A 20,860-nucleotide genomic window follows, 5' to 3' on the forward strand; every position below is an offset into this window, starting at 1 on the left:
TCACGTTTCCTTATCCGGGACTTCGAGTCATACTGTTCCTTTCCTCTGACATTTTGCATTTTGGTTCCTTTCGGTTTGCAGTACATGAAATTGTTGTAGTATTTCCCGGAATTCTTTCCTTTATTAACAGTACTTAACTTCACTTCTGAGATGACTAAGTTTACAGATTGCTTTTGGGTAAGTGATGTAATTTGTAGCTTACTTTCTAAGCTTGTTTATCTTCCACACACTATGCTGACCTTCGGTACCGAGTGACATAAAATCTGTATGTGGACAATCCAATTCTATGAACTTTAATTGCTGGGCTAAACGTTTCAAACGTTTGTTGTTCTCAGAGTCGAAGCTAACGACACATAAATAGATAGTACATACAGTATTTATGGTTTCACACAGCGGATCGTATATCGAACAATGCAACCAGCATTCATTAAAAATATTATACCCTCTGTTGTTTTGCTTTAATCCTAGAATATATCAAAAACGCTTAACCTTTGTTTGTTCGTTTGTTTGTCTCGTTCTTTGTTTGGTGACATCGATTACTATTTTGGTTATGAATTATGCTATCCGTGCTTCCGAGTCGGAATAAACCTTATAAATCCTTAATTTAAATGCAATTTTACGGACCCATCCCTAACCTCTACAATTAATGTACATGTAGCACAAATTGCATTAATCAAGTTGCAATAAGTTTAAGCTTAAGCTTATTTACTATAGAAATCGAGTCAAGGCACAGTACGGGAATGTACATGATGCCCAATAGTTCATACTAAGAGAAACTGGCTTTTCAACATATTCACTTGTTTCCCCCTTATCACCCATTGGACTTTTATGTCAGACCCCTGTCCCCTCCCCCTCCTTTACATCCAATTGGAATTTTGCTGCCCCAAAGTCACTTCACTCCAGTCACTACAGATGTGGAGATATCAGCATAATTTACATTTTGCTTTTAAGACATAGTGGAAACTGTATAAATAATTTCTGCTATCTCATGGTTCTTAGTTTTGGACCTTTTTAGTTTTATGTACAGTTATATATCAAAGTATACAAACATATGCGATTGACCCATTGATTGCAATGATCCTTGTAGGGGACAGATTTTAACAGTACAGCTGGATTTGATGTGCTGTGTAAGCGCATGAGGGATGGGAAACAAATGTGTCAGGATTTTGAGGATTTTATAAGACAGAGGTATGTTGCAGGTATTAATACCAGTAAGATTGGTTTGATTGCATTTTGAAATAATTATGCTAACTATAATTGATCTCATACCCAGAGCCCAGGTCCCTTTCCCAACTGCTAGTCTGCATGCAGGGAGTGCTAGGACTCTGCTAGTACGAGATTGAATTATAATGAAAAATACATGGTGGTGTGACTGCTTAATATGTCAAAATTGTGCTGTCATTTTTAGTGCAGAGTGCACTATTGGGATGGTTTAGGGGGCTACTGTTCGCTAAGGCACTAACGCCATAATTCACTAATGCCATAAGGTGTGAACTTTAATGTTTGTTTAATTAATTAATTTCAATTAATCAATTTGCCTTGCAGGAAGGGAGCTGGGTGGGGTAGGTACCCCAGTGCATTATGCAAAACGTGTCATACTTACGTTGCTTTCTTCGATAACATGACTAAAATATATAATGTATGGTTTTGCAAATCTCATGCTATCCTTGTGGTGCCATTCTCTTAAGAACAAAAGCAATTTGCTCTAAATGCATGCGCAGATTAGTTAGCGTCAAATTCGACTATATGTTAGGTGAAAGATACATTTCATACGGGACTACCCACAAATGTTCAGTGCTTTCCCTTGTGGCAGAACATAACATGTAAGACGCATGCTTTCTAGCATTACTAGTGTGATAAACTCCCTTCTCGAGTTCAGATGCATGCTTTTTTTATTTTGTTGTAATGAGTGATATTACACTCACGTTTTGGTTAGGGGAAAGCAGTTATATTTCAGGTAACTTCAGTTCTCCTTTTTTAGTGCAAAGAATGCTACTGTGACTGCGTATCTTCTGGAATCTTACCTAGCTCGATTCAAGAAATGTCGTCTACTGTTTTATAACTATTGTGTGTTTACCAGGGTTGAAATAGAGAATGTGAACATATTGCTTCTCCTTAGCAGCTTGTTTACTTCCTCTTCTTTGAAAGAGAGCCCAAAGTTCATATTCAGCCGAAACTTTCCCGCATTAGTTACATATAAAACTAGTAAATTTGTGACAAAAGAAACTTCGTTATTATTGCCAGAGACTCCTTGGCACTTACTGAAACCTCCAATTAATTTCATCAGTTGTTGATGAGGTGACTCGCTCACTGATGTGGGATGTAATTTCGGTCAAGTAAAGATTTCTACCTTCAATAATCGTTGAAACGCTCCTCAGTTGTATTGCTCGATAGCATTGTGTATTAGTTTGATGTAGTTTTATTGTGTACACGAACTCGGCTGGCCCCAGAATTAGAACATACTATTCTCTGATTCGACGTGACTATTTGATAATTAAATTAGTTCATGTTTATCGGTGAAATCAAAACGAAATCATTCCTCTTCGACTTTTCAGCAGATATTTAACTTTTATGTCCCATTTATCTCCAGCAGTGAGTTTAAAAAGTGCATATCTTTCTTATATTTTCGTGGAAACAATGGTATCTTGTTGCATACATTGTCGAGGAAAACAAAATTATCAAATTATAAACGTTGGCGTGAAAAGTAATGCTACAAAACGAAGAAACTCAAGATAAAATACCACAATAAATTTAAAACCGTCTTGGCAAACAGTAATTGTAAGTTATTTTTGGGCAAAACACAAACATGAAACACACACACTGCTTAGATTATGTCGCTCATACTCTGCAAAGGGGAAAAGTTGAGTACCAAGGGAGAGAACAGCAGGGGTGAGGACCCATGTGACTACTGCATCAGAGCCGTAAATTACACTCTGCACTATCTGAGATTGTCTCACTAGTTCTTACCTTGCTACTCCAAAACATTTTCACATGTCTGTTTTAATTAATAATTATAGAAACGAGGGATCCACTATAATTGGCTAGGCTGTAGTGGTCTCCCTGCCTAATAGACATTTTACCTATATATTAAGTATCTTAGTTAGGTGAAATCAAATAAATAAGTTGTTAGTTCTAAGAGTTCAGAACCCCTTTAGTTTACCTGAAACTCACTGCTATTTTGTTCAATGCATTTCTGACAATGCTCGGTGGGTGACCTTAGCAAACTACTCACTGAGTAAGTACACGTACATGTACAAGTAGGTATTTGTGCAAAGGAGCTAAATTTATATGTTGCTATTCTTAGAAACTATAGAAAGTAGGCACTTTGTATTTACATAAGCTGCTGCAAACAAATGGTAAAGATTGGAAGAAGAACGTGAATAATATTAATGCCTTGCCTGTGGCTGAGATAAACAACTTGAAATATTTTGAAGTTTGGAAGTCGACTGTTCAGGTCTCATATCCACCTTGTCAGTCAGTTTGTCACAATTATATCAGTGTTCTTCAAATTAATTAATTAATCCAATCTGTATTATCACATCATATCTAGGGCAGATGCTGAGGAAAAGTATGGCAAGGCCCTTATGAGACTTGCGGAAAGTGCCAAAGGCAAAGAGGAGATTGGGTAAATATATGGTTCATTTAACAATAAATAATAGAATATGAGCTCAAGATTCCTATCGCCTGATAGGGCAGCCTAACTCAAAAAATGTGACTTAGGAGTGGCTGCAGTTTGTTAACAATGTTCTGCGTATACAGACAATGGTGTTCATGATAGAAGGCTAAGTAGATTTATACTAATTGTCATTATTTATAGATGTCAGCTGATTTGATGTAATTACAGTGTATATATTAATATCGTTTGACACCAGTGTAGTTCAAGTTCTACAGATGAACTATGTACAGTACTGTAGTTAACATGTACTTGTTAAAAATGTATTTCCATGACTAATCTTGAGTTCATAATTATAATTCAAAGAAAGAAGGGAAATGTATATCATTTTAAATTATAGCCCATGTATAGAACTTTGGAAATACGTTAAACTTCATACATGGGTAGCTCAAAGCAAGGTGTGTTTTATGGTAAGATGATTTGCTGAGTGACCCTTAAGCCCACATAATATTTTTAAATGAGAGCAGTATCTAACTGTGTCGCTTGTTCAATAGGGAACTTAAGCAGACAATGGCAGCAATGGAAATTGTGAGAACATCACCATAGTCCATCAGTAGAACATTGGCTGTGCATGTGCAAATTATAAATCGTAGTACATTTCGTAGGCACCCTCTACGAAACAGCAACATGAAATCAGATGAAGTATATTCTATGCACATAATATTGGAGAACGTGTGCCACAGTGGCTAATTGTTCAGATAAATATATTTTTATTGAATTCATTTGCGGTTGTTACATACTTAGTTTGAGCAGATTTAATTTCTAGTAAGACTGATAGATGTACTGCACAGAAACCTAGAAAATTGCAAAATTCGAAAAGGTAGCTTTTAAATTCTTTTTTTTTTTTTTTTTGGTAGATGTCCTTATCATCGCTATTGTCACTGCCTATGCTACCTAATATAGAAGCAGAATTTACTCATTCAAAACTGTTTCTTTATGGTTAAGTTACAGCTAGTGTAAATAAGGCACTCAGCCATGGGTTACCCCTTGTATAGGATGCTAGTTCATTGCAGGGCCCCACCCCCCTCTCCTCTGCAGCATTTATCAAGCTACTTCTAGAGCTAATTTAAAGACTGTTTACAAGAGTCAAGGGATTGCCCATGAACATATTCTCATAAATTTTTAATTAGAAATTATACATAATGTTATGGCCTGGCATGTACATTGTACAGGTAATACAATTACTGCATATAATTCATAATTTTTTTAAAATGCAATTTTATTGGCAGGGTGAGCACTTACACTTCTACTTATAGCACTAAATAATATTAGTAAAATTCCACTAATATACTTATGCAAATGCTGCAATCTGATTGGCTGAGCTACTTGTATACTATCAGCATTAGAGTGCAGTCGCTTAACAAAATTTTGAAGGAACATTTTGATGCAAATGGATAAATAAATTCCTGAGAAGACTAAAATGTGCATGCACACAACTGAATTTCAAATGACAATTTAATCCGAGTGATCTTTGTAAGATGCAAATTTTAATAATATGGCGAGAAGTAATTGGAAACCATTATTTGAAGAAAATTTTCTGTTAGAATTCTACTAAAACAATTAGATTGTTTGCTCTCGATTTCTATGAGGTGATAGTTGATGAGGCCGAGGCCGAGGGCCAAATCAACTGTCATCTCATAGAAATCGAAAGCAAATAATCTAATTGTTAATTATACTTGCATTATTGTATACTTAGTACACTAACTTACTACTTACACTATACTTACTACTTGCACTTAACTTAAAATACATACATTACAATGCATAATTACACTAATTAAATTACAGTTGGCCTACTTACAATGCACAGCACTAAAAATTACTTTTTGTATGGAAAAGAGTAGATATATTCATAATACTTACTCTAGGTAATCCACATGCTACAAACGCACATACTAGTACAGTTATTGTTGTAATACTGCAGTTTTAGTGAAAATTGTAAAAAAAAATCATTTATTTTAATCGACTAAGTACATGTAAGTATGTCCTGCTTTAAAATGAACTAAATAAATTGATATAATTTAAAGAAGGTTGATTTAATTTTTCAGGACTCTCAGAGAATCTTGGGATGTGATTAAAACAGGTATACTAAATTTTACCTACACATACCAGCCCTTAAGTTGGCTTTTAAAAATCTTGTGGAAATGAATATATGATTGTATACCTGTAGGCCTTTGGAAGAAAAGATACAGTCAAGTACAACACAGCTTCTTTTGTCTTCACTTTATAAATCATTCCTGAAAAAGGAAGCAAAATTAATGATAGTAAAACGTTGGCCATGAATTGAAAGCACCTGCACATACATGTGGAGACTAGACAGTGTTTTCATTGATGCAGCTGCAGGCAGTTACCACTTTTCCATCTATGCTCCCATCAACTCTCCCGAATTATCCTGGAGTCTCGCGACACAGACCAAAAATTCCCAGTCTCCCATATGGGCCACTTATTCTCTCTGATATGAAGGCACATGCTTAAAGTGCATTTTTTCACTCTTTTTTTCAATTATTAATTTAATTTCAATTATTTTCTTACTTTTGCTGATTTTTGTCAATGATTATAAGTAATTCTTAAATAAATTGTTTTTTTCCATGTTTAGAAACAGAAAATATAGGTAAAGTACATATTTCTTTGGCACAACAACTAACTGAAGAACTAGAACTGTGTGTCAGGAAGTTCAGAGAAACACAGCGTGATGCAAGGAAAAGTGTAAGATATAATTTGCCAATTACATTATAGTAAAATTATTGTATTGTATGTACAATTTGTACATTTTTTTACAATAGGTGCCATCAGTTCGGTGTGTCATTACTCACATAGGTTTATAATAGCTTGTAATAGTACCTCCTATGGTCAATATACATGTACAAGTTACCGCATGTAAGGTACAGTACAATCATTTGACAAGATGACTATTATACTGTAGAATTCCAAAAGTAACGGCCCCTGTTACTTTCGGATTTAGCAGGCAAAGGGGTCTGCTTCTTTCGGGTAGCTGTTACTTTCAGATGGTTACAAAACGTTATACAGCAACAGCCATTTCAGACAGAGAGGACGCATAACAAAAGAAATAAAATGTTCCATTTATGTAAGTTTCCAGCTACCCACATAAACAAAGCAGACTGTCTAAACAAAAAAAGGCGCTAAACCAGTTGGCACTGTAGGGTGAATTGAAAGAATGATGGTTGCATTATAATATATCATTTGAGTCTGCCTCTAGACAAATATAGTTTATAAATCTTGGTTTGAAGAAAAATTCAGTCAAGTTTAAAATAAGCAGATAAAAGCACAGATAGCTCTTCAAGTCAATTTTTAGTCCTGCAGTCAGGCTGTTCCATCCGCATGACCCGAGGTTGAAAACAGAGAGTTCTCTTTTAGTGACTTCTTCAAAGGGCCGCTACTTTTGGGTGGGCCACTACTTTTGGGGGGACCATTTCATTTTGGGGTTGAATAGGAAGGGAAAAAAATAACATTACTTTCGGGGAGCTGTTATTTTTTATTTTTTATTTTTTATATTGTTTGGGGGGGGCGGGTGTTACTTCCGGAATTCTATGATATATTTACTACTATGCACATGTTCGTGTATAGTCATATGTACAGGTATACAGGTACATTTAAAAGAAGCCAGATTTTACACTCTCTAAGTAACTGGCCAATCAGAATTCATTTCTTTTTCAATTGTAATTTTGAAACTTTGCAATTGTGGCATTATAAGTAGTTACTTGCATGTTTGCATGTAACTGAGCTGCAAACTGAATGCAGACTATGCTGAGTTATCCAGAGGCCATACAGAAAAAAACTAAAAACATTTAGATCTTTAAGTGGGCATAATATACCTATATACACTGTAAGAAAGTCACTCCAACTGTGCTCACTCCTGCAATCCTTAGTTGTTCCCAAAGGAGCTGTTAAATTCTCTGTTAATTATCAGATACTATTAGCACATAGGTTTTTAATACCAGTCAGCTGCAGAGTGAAACGTTAATATTTAATAAATAAATAAATAATAATAATAATGACAATGACAATGACAATGACAATGACAATGACAATGACAATGACAATGACAATGATAGTGATAATGATAATAATAACAATAATTGCTTTGCAAAGCTTCTGGCCATGGGTTTTGATGTCATTCAAATATGTGGAGCTTTCATTCACTATAGTAAGGGGGTTATAAATATGGTCACTCATTATTTTTAGAAAGTTCTCAAATCACATAGGTTAATGTGCAATTTTGAAAACTTTCAGGACATCACTCATGCATATATGCCCTGAAATCATATACACTTTATAAATGCACTGCATTCTTGTAATTTTCAATACAAATTATGTCTTAATTTAAGTGATTTCTTCTGATTCAAAAGGTTGAGGAATCAGTGAAGAGAGCTCAAACATATAAAAGGAAGTGTTTTGATACAACTGTGAAAGTAAGTTTTAAATCACAGTAGCTGCTATTCACACACACTCACATACACATACACAGATAGACATCTATAAATCTTCTTTACGATTATTTACATGGTGGTGTTTTGAAACCAAAAGCAGACGGTGCTTTTGAAAAGCTCGAGCTGTTTTTTAGATAAATAAATGCACTCAATTTACAGCCAAAGATGACCTTGACTGACCTTGACTGTAAAGGGCAGAAGAACCGTAATTCATTCAATCTAATTGTGATTTCTGTTAATTCCTGTCCTCTGTTTCTTATATTCGTTATAAATACATTAATTATTTTGCTCACTTTCAGTAAGAGCTGGGCCTCAAAAATTTTTTTACACAAGTTTTCTTCATAGTTAAAACTGAAACTTTTCAAACTGTCCGCGAGAGTGAAAATTAAATTCTTTCAAATTTCTGAAAACAGTTGTTATGAGATACTCTTTCCCCTGGACAGCAGGTTTAACAGGCATGTTAAAAGTCAGGCAGACCCCTCAGTGTGACAGTGATTAGGGAAATGGATGCCTCTTGGCTAATGAATATATATAAATGTTCAGTATGTTACAGAACAGTAAATTGTTCTTTTACTGATGCTAGTGTACCGTGGTAAGCAGGTACAGTCAAAGAAAGTCACATTATGTTGTTACGTTTATTTTGCCAAATGGTCAGCTAAAAAAGAGCTATGAACAAAGATGCCATGATGTGAATGTGGCAGAAGAGGCACTTAAGAGATCTGTATCACTTTCAGGCAAGGATGAAGAAAAGGTTAGCTCATCTTTTCACAAGTAATAATCAGTGCAAATTTCCTCCATTTTTTCAAATTCGTCTTACTACAAGCTGTTCGTAATTATGTACATATAGTTGGTTACATGTACTGTAGGGCTACGTAATTACACTTATAATCCATCAGATATTTTCGTTTGCACTCGATTGGTCTAAACGTGTTACGTGACTGAATATACCTCAGCAAAAACTGGGGAATATGCCAGTAATATTCCCCAATGTTCAAAACTTTACGTGTTGCAAAAAAAACATTTGAAGGATAACAAACTCAATACATAGCTGGAGTTTCTAAGTGAAATCTAACGTGCTTCTACCTGGTTGTAATTAATCAGAAATTACTTTCACTTTAGTAAAATATGCTTGCATATATTCCTTGAACATTATCTGTTCCTCAAAGCTCACAGTTTTCCTCGAGCTACACTCTCGGGAAGCTGTTTGCTTCTCAGAACTTTGGAACCTGTAGAACAAAATACTTTACTTGGGACAGGAAGATTCACAAGATTTTTCCGTTTGTTTTTGTTGTTTCTTGGGATAACTATGGAAAAAAGACAGCTGCATGCAGTACACAGTGTGTGTACTGCTTACTGCTTTATGTACACTACATTTTTCCGAAAATCATTTCTTTCTTGTAAAAGAATTTAGCTGCATACATGTACAAACATATGGTTTCTTATTTCTAAGTTGTAAATCAATAGTCATGTACATGAATGACATACTTGTCACATGTACATGTGAGCAATAAAAGTGTCACAGTTTAATTTATTATTGTGTTTATTTCGTTTCCATTTGCAGCTGCGAACCAAACTGGGCAGAGCAAAAACTTTAGTTGACCAAACAGGTAAAAGCCTACTTGTAGACTGTAATCCTCACTAAGTTTATTAAGAGTTTCTATCATACAAGTAAATTTGATACGTGTTGTTCTTAAATGTATGGAATCTGCACATATATATAAGCATGACCCATTAAGCCGTGTACATGTAGGTTCAGTTTCACCCATAAGTGAAAAACCAAATTGGTAGCCTGCAGAACAGGCGTAATTTTTTTGCGTATTTTAGGCGAACAGGGGCGAAAGCCAGGCGAGCACGAAGGGAAGAGCGCGAAAAAATATTTTTTTCACGCTCTTCCCCTCGCGCGCGCTCGCCTCGCTTTCGCCTCTATTCGTCTAAAATACGCAAAAAAATTACGCCTGTTCTGCAGGCTACCAAATTGGTAGCAAGTTTTCTGCTCGTGAGTCAATAAGGGGAAGGCAGACTGGTCATGCTCCAGCTGAATATCCTATGTGCCTTGAATGAATTACGTTGGCTGGGTTTATTTCTTAATCGTTTTAGACACAGCATACCAGAATTCAGTGCGCAGTCTTGAGGAGGCCCGGGTGGTTTGGGAGAAGGAAATGGAGCTGTGTTGTAATGTAAGTTTGGCAGTGCTCTCTTCGGTAATTTATATTGACTTAAAGTAGTTAGATTAATAATTCATGCATCACTCAGCTCAAATAGTTTGAACTAGGCTCGTGTACCTCATGATGTACATGAATTGCGAGTAGGAGGTGGTGGGAAACGTACACTGCATACCATCAACTTGTGTGTATGGTTGATAAAAGGCTTAGAAATTGCTTAACAAAATAACGTAGGTAACAACTAAACGTTTGAACGTTTGCCTTCTTTAAACGATGTCAAAAAAAAAAAAGAGAAAAGAAATGAGAGGTTAAAATCGGAGATCTAACGAAAAAATGAATTATTGAATATCAAAGTCTTGCATTTGGATTCATTACTACATGTATGTTCCCCCACATGTGTGCATCTTTTTCAAGTGAGGTGCGCTGCAACAGCGGGTATGACTAAAATATTTTTCAAAGTATTTCATCTGTTTTTGCAACGGCATACGGATGTCCACTGCACCAAAATACTCAGAAATAACATTCATAAACAATTAGGCCTAATGAACTGGAATAACTCAGGCACCCATTCAGGCTAATACTTCATTTGATTTAGAAATCACACATGTACAAGTATCCGGCTGTTTATTTTGTTTTGTTTTTCCCTTTTGTTTTACGCATTGAATATTCAACTGCATTTTTCTTAATAGCGTTTCCAAGACCTCGAGGAGGAGAGAATTGCGTTTCTGCGGAATGTAATGTGGGCCTATACTAACACCAGTTCAATGAACTGTGTTAAAGTTGACGAGGTGAGTAAAACACTGCCTACAAACTTGAGATGGCCATTATTGATATGGCAATGAACGATAAAAAAGAGAATTCCGATTGGTCGCTGAACAGTCCGCTCAAAATCTAATTTCAGCGAACTGCGCTGTCAAAACATTGCGCACTGAAAAGAAAACGTTACAAAAATGTATGTTTTTTTTGGTGGAGATCTCTGTTTCCTTCATGTTTGACGGACAGTTTCAGCTTAAAGTGACCTGAAAAACGAAAATAATGTTTTGTTTCCATTAGACCTCGAGGAGAAAAGAATTGCTCACTTTAATTTGTCAGCAAAGTTTGAAAAGAGCCATTATGATAAATATTTTATTGAACAAGCTTTCTCGGTTGTTTCAAATGTCTTATCATAATCATATGCAACTTTCCGTTCGATCATAGATTTGTGAAGAAATGCGAAAAAGTCTGGAGCATTGTGTAGTGGATTCGGACATTCATTTGTTTGTTAGTATGAAAAAAACTGGATCTGAAAGACCAGGTCAGTGAGTTTAGTTTTCATACAAACTGTATCTTTAACTTAAACAAGCTGAACAAGTGAAGGTTAAGGTAAAGTCTGTGTCGGGCCAAGTTCTCCAGACCGTCAATTTAGCCTGCGGTTTCCGTGGTATCAGGCGACTAGGAGTATTTCTACTCCTCCCTGGATGGGATGCTAGTCCACAGGGTTACCCCCCTCCCCACAAGAATTGAATTTGCCAGAAACCATTTATGCGCCTGTGCCTTGCCCAGAGGCACAACGCAATGAACCTAGCCGTCTCGTGACTATTTTCGATTCCTCCAATCAGTAGCTACACATGACAACGCTCAGGGTGACTGTTCAGAGTACGTTTCGTAACAGTCAGATCTTCTGGAACTTGATAGCACAAGCTGTGATATATATTGTTGGTTGCGCGTGATGTATTACCGTTTTAAAATTGCTGTTTGAGTTTGTCGCAAATTGGAAACCAAACGCTGGGGCTTGCCATTTCGGTAGTTTTGCATATACGCAGGCATATTATTCACTACAGTATCGCTTCATAGTGGTCCTTTCCAACCTTAATTCGATGAATACTGTGTTAAATGAGTGGTATTTCTTTTTTGTTTACAGCTAAAATAGAATATGAGAATTATTACATGACGCAGTCATCACAGAAGGTCTTATCACCGGGCAGTAATGTAAATATTAGTGGTCCACTTTCTGGGACTTTCCAGCATTCTAAAGAAATCGCCAGAGTACAATCATCACCTGATACGCCTAAAACAGCTATGCGCCGTCCTCAAATGCAACTACCTGGTATCCCTGCACCAGGTAAGATGCGACCGACATTACCTCCCCTCCCCCCTCCCTCGGATATCCCAGTGAGCAGCTGGTACATCTCTATGTAGGTCTTCCCAGGCTTTAAAAAGGCTAGTAACCTTAGTACCCTCTCCCCCCCACCCCCCCCCCCCCTCCCAGCTTCCCTCTCGTAACTGTTTTCTCTTGCTTGGCAAGGAAGTAATTTGGACACAATCTGACTATTTGGAAAAAAAACGTTAGCGATTAGACTTTTCACAGCCTCTTTATTATTCGACGTACGCGAAAGAAAAAGCAGGCGAAGCGATCGTGAAGCACGAGGGGTTGTGGGCGGGGAGGCGAGCGACGCGAGCTAAACGAAGTTTTGTTTTTAATTTTTTTTTAATTTAAACATATTTGTTTTTTTGTTTTCCCCAAAAGCACCGAGGCTTATCAAGGGGGATTACAATATTACAATTTTTACTCCATTTAATTTATTCAGGCTCACAAACCATACACGAAAATTGCACTAAAAACGAGCTGGCGTCCAGTTCTCTTGCGATTCTATCCGCGCGTTCAACGATGGAATAAAAATACGAGGAATAGAGGGCTGTGAACAGTGTAGTTAGCGATTGCAATAATTGTACTCGAGAAAATATCAAAGGTCGCGTTTTTTGTTTTAATTAATACCTTTGAGAAGCCGTGCCAGTAGCGAGTGGAAGTTAGATAAAGGCCGATTCCTTTTGATTTTTGATTGATTTTTCTGACACAGGAACGAATTTACTGGAAGTGAGTTGAGTGTGCGCAGCAACCGTGCTTTTGGCGCGAAAAGTTGAAATGAATGATAAATTGAGGGTTAAATCGATCTGCTTTCAACCAATCAGATATCAGTATTTACGGTCTCCTGGTTACTCGCTGTATTATTCCAATTTATCAGTTATTTTCTCCACAGAACCTGTTGATGATTCAATGTACTCTGCTGTGGACCAGACCAACAAGCCAAAAGATACAAATGTGAAGAAAACTCAAGAACAGTATTGTCGCGCGGAGTTTGATTACGAAGCACAAGGCGACCACGAGATATCGTTTAAGGCCGGCGATCTTATTAAACGTCTTTATGATGAGGATGAAACTTGGTGTTGTGGAGAACTCAACGGAAAGAAAGGCATGTTTCCAAAAGCTTTCGTGGTATTTATCACCAAGTGACACAGAAGCTACAGTTGTCAAACAAATAATGAAGATAGAATTGTCCTTTACGTTCTTGCAGAACAAGAGTTTAAATTTGACGAATAAATTCCAATTACGGAGAAAAGTAAGAAATGATCCGCGCGCGTAAAAATATTAAGCACTTAGCGGTTTATCAGTTGATAAAGGTAAATTATCACCGTAGCGAGTTGGGAAGGTGACGGTTTCAGCCTTAGCCTTTTGTGAAATTAAATACCTTAAAATTCCAGTGATAAGCCCTGAGTTTATACAACTTCATTTAAAGGAGCTACGTGACGGTTTTCGCATCTTGAAAAGTTTAGCCTAAAATATTCAAGTTTGTCGTTTGTAATCCGTGTCAATCTTCTCCATTCTTGACCATCCTTGTTCCTTTAAGGTTTCTTTTTGTCGTTTTGGTGTGTTTCAATGTTAGTAAACTTTTATTGTCAGGTTTCCTTCAGTTTAAAGGTAGTTTTTACGAGGCCAAAATAACTCAAATTAACGTGACTGAGCTTCTATAAGGGTTTTGGTTGGGCTTATAAGCGGTAGAAAACAACAACAACAACGTTTTGAAGTAAGCTGATAGAACCAACATAAAGTAGTATATAACGATTTTTATCGTCTTGAGAACACAAGTAAGGAAACAAACACGCGAAGCACAAAGGCCGTTGCTTATAGCTTTCTCAACAAAGTAAAAGAGGGACTATATCCGGTAGGGGGTCTTCTAACCGGAATAGGATTTTTTTTGTAATATAGATGGGCCTATGATGGGCCGTAATTTTACGGTATTATAGCACGCACCTTAGCGATATTTACTTAGGCTTGCTTGGAAGGACGGAAGGCTTCATATGTTTTACAGATGTAATGCGATACTGTTAAAATAATTTACGAGGTGTTTTAATCTTTTTAACTCTTTCTAAGAATAATTATATTTCAGCAAGTAATTGCGATTTTATAACTAAAAATTATTTTCAGTTTCCTTTTTTTATAAAGAAGACGCTGAGGTAACTGATTATCGGGAATATTTCTTCAATATTATTTGTGGTAGCTCTGAAATGTTACGAAAGTACAGTTACTCGGCGAGCGCTATTATGTTATGATTAACGTCATTTTATCTTACGTTATTGTTTCGATTCCTGACGATGTGGTGTTTCAAGGTTGTCAACGTGAGTTTTTTTATGAACGGATAGTCAGGAGGCAGTTATATGTTCTGTAATATTTCCGATATAAATATAGGCGAATAGGTAGATGTGACATGCCAGATAGGCAAGTCCATTGAACATATCAAACGGCAATTTAAATCACCCTGGGTTTCTGGGCCGGGTTGTTCAAAGCCTGATTAAGCTAACGAAGTATTAGCGTGAATTTTGATTTCTGTTTTGCAGACGTTTCAGTGACGTTTTCTGTTTATATTGCTTAGATATTCTTCAGTTGTGATAATCTATACAAAACATGAGCAACGAAAGACATTTTCATAGTAGATAAGGAAATACCTCGGATTAATTTAAACCCTTGGTTAGCTTTAACCGGCTTTCGAACGACCTGGCCCTGGGAAATCAGAGCTATTATGAAGCTCTTCAACAGGAACTGGTGTAAAAATGTGGCGTGAGAAGGAAGTGAGTCGCTAGTCACAGTACCCTAGCCTGTGAAGAGGAAAACAATCAGTGATTAAAGCCATCTAAGCGTCCAGCGCCCTCGGCTTGTTGCACTTTGGCTCCAGTCTCCACTCATGGGCTATTTCAGTGGTTTGAGTCGCCCTGAACATTGCTATAAAGTAGAATGTTAACATATAGAAAAAATTGGGCTATTAATTAAACAAGTTGGAGGAGCTAATTATAAATGTACGTGTATATCATGTCGAGAAGACTTTAAAAGTAAACAATGGCAATTTTAAAACCAATAAATTCGTTAAAAAAACCAGTAACGCGAAAGAATCAAATATATTTGGCTAAAACAGCTACTTCAATTTAATTGAATTCATTAATAGGATTTGAGTCGTAAATTTTTCAGGTTCGTCCAACAATGTTGCGCCCGGGCATGCGCACTAGTTCGATTTTCAACACCTAACATGTCGCAACACGTCGCAACAGGGTGGCCAAACGCACGCAAGATGTTGCGGCCAACAATGTTGGGATATGTTGCGTTTAAATGTTGCGATCATTTGGCCGGAGCTTTCAAATGCTGGGCCAACAATGTTGCGACATGTTGTGATGAAATGTTGCGATCGTTTGGCCGGGGCTTGAAAATGGTCAAATTTGAGCTAGCAAAACACCCAGCATGTCGCAACATGTCGCAACGCGGTGGTCAAAAGCACGCAACATGTTGCGCCCAACAATGTTGCGATATGTTGCGTTGACATGTTGCGATCGTTTGGCCGGGGCTTAACGGCTTGCTGAGAATTGTTCAGAATATATTATATGTAAGCTATAAATGGGTAAATGTAGTTGAAAGGTTTGCTAGAGTAGCTCTCCGCGTGCAAACTCAACATTGCACGCTTCACAGTTTTCTATTTTGTCGCCGATCCAGTAATCCTTGACAATAATGAGAATGCTGTAAACTTTGTCTCTTCGTCAAGTTACTCATAAAACTGATTGAATATCAACCCAAATTTAATAAACAATGCTATCATTTATTTCAAAATATTTTATTAAGCCTTATTATGCAATAGCATACAAAATTAAAAAACTTAACATAAATCATCTAATGTTACAAGACTTATCAAATGTTCTCTATATCGGACAGCATTCGGTTATTCACTCTTCGTATCCTCATTAAGTGAAGACATTAACCCTTTTAGCCTCAATATCAATGTGTAAATTCCCTTCGGTGGTCTCAGTGCATTTCTTACACATATCATTTGGGAGAATACTTACAACTTTTTTTGTGACCAGCGAGAGCTTGCTTGGGGCTGAAGGGGTTAATCTGACTCACAACGAATTGTATACTACATTTCCAAAACTTAAATTATGTCTATTATCTTTCATAAAACTAAATTACGAAATCAAATAAAATAAAAGAATCTGGAGGGTTTGACAAGGAATAAGATGACAAGAGAAAATTGGAAAAAAAAAAGGAATGAGTTTTGTTTTAAAGAGTTTCTTCATAATACCGAAATTTATATTTAAAAAAAGGTTATTCTGTGTTTGCTTTATTTTTCTACACGTTTATTAATGATTGGAAATCGTGAAAACAAGTCAGAAGACCGGGGCACCACTTACCTCATATTGTCTGACGATCTCAATATATATGTGCTTAGGTGGACTTATGAAACAGTTGAGCATAGGTAAGGATTTAAACGGATTACACGTTTTTAAAACGATGCGTTTTCGCCGAAAACGCTTTCCGTCCAAACTACCGTTTTCGCAGCGTTCTTCCCGATCTCAATGAAGCGCTTGAGTGATATGCTATAAGAAAACATCACAACTGTCATTTGGGCATGCGCACGTGATATGACAGACGTCAGCGTTTTCGAACTCACTCCGTTTTCGCTGTCCACACATAAAATGTTTCCACACTGGGCAGCTTCATCAAATGTATACGTTTTCGGTGAAAACGATGCAGCGTTTTCGGTCGTTTTAGTGTGGACGGTAGGCGAAATCGCGTCAGGAAGAATGCGTTTTCATACTACCGCATTAGAGTGAACAGGGCTTTAGATTCAAGTGCCGTGAGTGAAAAAAATTCAAATGTACACTCACTGGTCTTCAGCATCGACTAGCAATCATGACTCATGGAATGTTAAACGCTGGTGAAATAAATCCTGTTCAAATTATCTTTACACGTACTCTGCCGACAGTTCACGGCAATAAGGACTGATTTTTAAAGCTGTATAAAGTCAAATGGAACTCAAGAAGGGTCTTAATTACCCCAGACTTGGCGAAAACCTTTAGAGGGGAAAAACATCATACCTATCGGCTTAATTCCATGTGTTGCTTATCTTTCATTTTTTGGAAATTAGTACCGGATTTAAGCAAATCCCGGAGTGTTCTACTTTTTGTCACGACAAAAGACTTGAAGGCCATTTTGTTGCAATAACTTCCAATCCTAATTAACCTGATTGGGTTAGTACCTGACTGAGGTGGAAAATTTCTGCACCACCAATCTTGGCCTAATGAAATCTCAGAGAAAAGGTCGTTCATGCCTCCACGTCACCGCGTAGTGTTGCCTATGATCTGACATTAGAAACTTCTTTGTATTTCCTCAGTGATCTACTTTACTTTGTAAAGATCTTCCAAATGCGCGATCGACCTGCTTCCTAATAACAATTGTTTTCAAATTAACACTCTCTTCACTTCACCTTTTGTCATGACCCCGTGGGGCCTGTAATGGGTCGGATGTTGCTTCAAAGTAAACCTTTTAAGTAAACGTGATTCTTAATTTATAACCATGCCTTAGGCTTGGTGGTTTTAACTGAACAGGACAGCCAAAGTGATTAAAGCATCGATGAGCACTTGCAGCTGAACTCGTAACGACCAAAATGATCAAATCAATGAGGAACGGGCAACTGAACATGACAAAAACAAAACAAAACAAAACAAAAACAAAAACAAAAATTGTACATGTCCGAGCATAAAATCTCCTAATCAAAGACCAGCTTCTTCCGAACAAAAATACCTTACCTTAGACTGAATATGCCCGTAGATTCATGTAGTTGTCATATTCGACACACGCCCAGGCTCACGTACACTACCTGAACCTTTTCCCTGGACACTGCCTGGAGTTGCTCTGACACTCAGGGTTTGTGGACCTAAGCGCTGCACGGTATTGATAATATTTAATTATTTATGTTATTATAGAAAACGTCCAGCCTTTAAAACTGACGAGTGTCGCTATGTTCTACCCTCAAAGAATATCTTAATGCGACAATCCTTTGACATGATTAGCTCGAGCTTGTCAAAGTTCTTATTCTCTGCCTTCCTGTTGCCATCTCTTTGATGACCGTTTTGATCACCCAACGTTATAAAGGATAATTAAAGCCAGATTCCTGTTTTATCGAGCTAGAGCAAGCTACAACTTATGTGATGTAACCGTAGCAGTACACCATTCCAACAAATCTACGTACAGGCTTGTCTACATGGTTTAAAAAATACTGGACATGCTGCTATAACTTCCGTAACTATCGACACTGGCTCTGTCGCTGCCCCCACGGTATCCTGGGTAAGGAGGATGCGAGGATATCCGGGGTCTTTGTACAAGTAATCGAACTTCTGAAGGGCAGTTTCGAAGAATAGAAAGAGCTTCCTATAAAGAAAAAGAAAAGAGAGATCGAGAAAACTGTGGACTCGCATGCTTAGTCGGTAAACGTATTTGCACAGAATTGAAATATCTTGGCTTTGCGATGGTTTACTTGGTTTTGTAAGGTGAACGGAACTCTGACTACAGTTCTATTATAATTATGCATACAACGAGGACCGTGGATCAAGAGAGTTTCCTATGGCAGAATTATCAGTTTTTGATGTAAAAGCGAAAATGTCCATGCGTATGAAATGTTGTACAACCTTTAATTTGAACATTGCACGACTTTTACGTTAAGTAAAGTACAACTTACTCTGTAGGTCATCCGATCCAGATTCTTGTCATTTACTTGAAGAATGATGTCATTGACTTGGAGCTGCCCTGACAAGAGAGCTGAACCTCCTGGAACCAGCTTCTTAATGTAGATTGGAGCTGGGTGGCCAAAAATATATAGATAGATGTTTTAGGAACCCATATGTTTTCTTTTAATTATCACTGGCATCTATCGTAGTCTGTGGACGAAACACGGCTAAACCAAGTTCTACGAAATGTTACACATAATTCAGTGACTTAAGAATGTTGCGACTAAATTATAATTTGCAACAAGCCAGACTCTAATTACCTCCATTGTCCCCTCCTGTAAGGCTCATACCCAGTCCACTTTGGCCTTTTGTAAGGTAAACTTCAAACGGTAGATCGTCCATGTTATAGTCTGTAATAAGAAAGACCTTCATGAGTATGAAGAACGCTGTATGGCACCACAAAAATAAAAGAGCTTTTGCACTTCAGCGATGTGTAAACAGCTAACTGAATCACAAGCTTGCATTGTGGCCATGTATAGCATTTGCAGGGTATAAGAGTTGCTTTTTGGCAACCTGGTTTGTCATGTCATTAATTCATGTCACTAATTATATAATGTTAATTTTAGTTTTTTCGATCTCAGATTACAAGAATTAACATCAATCTAAGTGCATTTTGTAAATATACCAAGTCTTAGTAAGGTAATAGTATATAAATAATAATTTAAAATTCACGTTGCCCCAAGGAGCATAAAATGTACGTAGGCATATATTAGGAAAAAATAGTCCCAATGGACAAAATGCAGTGAATAATATCGACTAGCAGATTCTTAACCAGTTGGCTATCTACACTTACCAAGAGCTGAGTTCGGGACTAACATGAACAAATCCAAAAAGGGAATATAGGGAGATGAATCCAGGATCTCCAGGACCAGAGCATTAACCACTAGTGCATGGTCAATGATTGCAAAGGAGCTATCATTTGCATATTTTTCGATTCTTACCGTTGTAACTGTCCGAGCTGGCATGGTAATGACTGTACTGTACAGCTCCGTATCTTGACTCCTGGGGTGTGGGAGGTCCACTGCTGTTCGTCAGGAGATCTTCAGCTGTGCCTTTTTCCACAACAAGCTGAGCGATGATTGGAGAGTTCCGAAGGGCGTCAACCGCCTGGCAGAAATAAAACAACATGAGCTGATAAGTAGCTTTACGCACAGAGTCCACCATTATGACACCTAAATACACCACTGGCGCCAAAACTCAAAGAGGGTTATTCATTTGTTCATTCACTCGCTTCTGCTGTAAATGAGAAGAAATCTCGTTTCCCTTGCTGTTGTATCACATTTGTGTTCACTGCGGTGTGCAAACGTTTTCTCTGTGGTGACAACGTATTTAATGTCTTCTACTTAGTATACATGTATATATTATATATATTAAAAACATTATGCCACGTACCTCTTGCCTTGTGGCCCTTGTTAAGTTCACACAGTTTACAGCAACTATTCTGTCGTTTATACCTATTCTGCCATCCATTGCCGCTGCTCCATTTGGATTAATGGTTTTAACAAAAATTCCACCGAAATCTGGCCCACCCTGTTGAGATTCAAACAATTAGCAAAAATCACAGTGTATATCTTCTGTCAGTTAAAACGATTTCATCGCTTCAATGTAGATACATGTATATAAACGTATACCATGCTGTACTTTTTTGTTAAAGAAGTACTTCAACAGCATTTAAAAGCACAGATACTCTAAAAGAAGGCCAACGAACATCACTT

The 20,860-nt window shown here is 37.2% G+C and overlaps 2 protein-coding genes across 4 annotated transcripts in view; one reads left to right on the forward strand and one right to left on the reverse strand.

Annotated features, from left to right (window-relative positions):
- On the forward strand, positions 1–15,471 carry LOC110053597 (proline-serine-threonine phosphatase-interacting protein 1-like). Its single transcript, XM_020759848.2, has 13 exons — positions 1–177; positions 1,088–1,188; positions 3,551–3,625; positions 5,722–5,756; positions 6,270–6,379; positions 8,041–8,103; positions 8,777–8,872; positions 9,683–9,728; positions 10,219–10,298; positions 10,973–11,071; positions 11,481–11,577; positions 12,184–12,384; positions 13,301–15,471. The coding sequence occupies exons 1-13, from the start codon at positions 151–153 to the stop codon at positions 13,552–13,554; spliced, it is 1,284 nt and encodes a 427-aa protein (XP_020615507.1). The 5' UTR covers positions 1–150; the 3' UTR covers positions 13,555–15,471.
- Positions 15,472–16,179: 708 nt separating this feature from the next.
- Positions 16,180–20,860, reverse strand: part of LOC110053588 (tyrosine-protein phosphatase non-receptor type 13-like) — a 30,500-nt gene continuing 25,819 nt past the window's right edge. For all 3 annotated transcript variants that reach the window (XM_020759841.2, XM_089272335.1, XM_089272331.1), the window contains 5 exons: positions 20,538–20,675; positions 20,087–20,252; positions 19,406–19,495; positions 19,097–19,215; positions 16,180–18,789 (listed from right to left, as the gene is read on the reverse strand). In XM_020759841.2, the coding sequence (XP_020615500.1) occupies positions 18,628–18,789; positions 19,097–19,215; positions 19,406–19,495; positions 20,087–20,252; positions 20,538–20,675 (675 nt within the window). In that variant the 3' untranslated portion in view covers positions 16,180–18,627. The remainder of the gene's footprint in view (positions 18,790–19,096; positions 19,216–19,405; positions 19,496–20,086; positions 20,253–20,537; positions 20,676–20,860) is intronic.

This window comes from Orbicella faveolata, unplaced genomic scaffold (genome assembly GCF_042242905.1).
Source record: "Orbicella faveolata isolate gen_17 unplaced genomic scaffold, um_ofav_v1 contig_1, whole genome shotgun sequence".
Classification (NCBI taxonomy): Eukaryota; Metazoa; Cnidaria; class Anthozoa; order Scleractinia; family Merulinidae; genus Orbicella; species Orbicella faveolata.

What these genes read in the sequence shown, in the direction of transcription:
- LOC110053597 (XM_020759848.2), top strand. Translation starts at nt 151, where the DNA reads ATGACTAAGTTTACAGATTGCTTTTGG. An exon ending in GAGGATTTTATAAGACAGAG is followed by an intron (nt 1,189 to 3,550) that starts GTATGTTGCAGG and finishes CATCATATCTAG; the next exon opens with GGCAGATGCTGAGGAAAAGT. An exon ending in TTGGGATGTGATTAAAACAG is followed by an intron (nt 5,757 to 6,269) that starts GTATACTAAATT and finishes TTCCATGTTTAG; the next exon opens with AAACAGAAAATATAGGTAAA.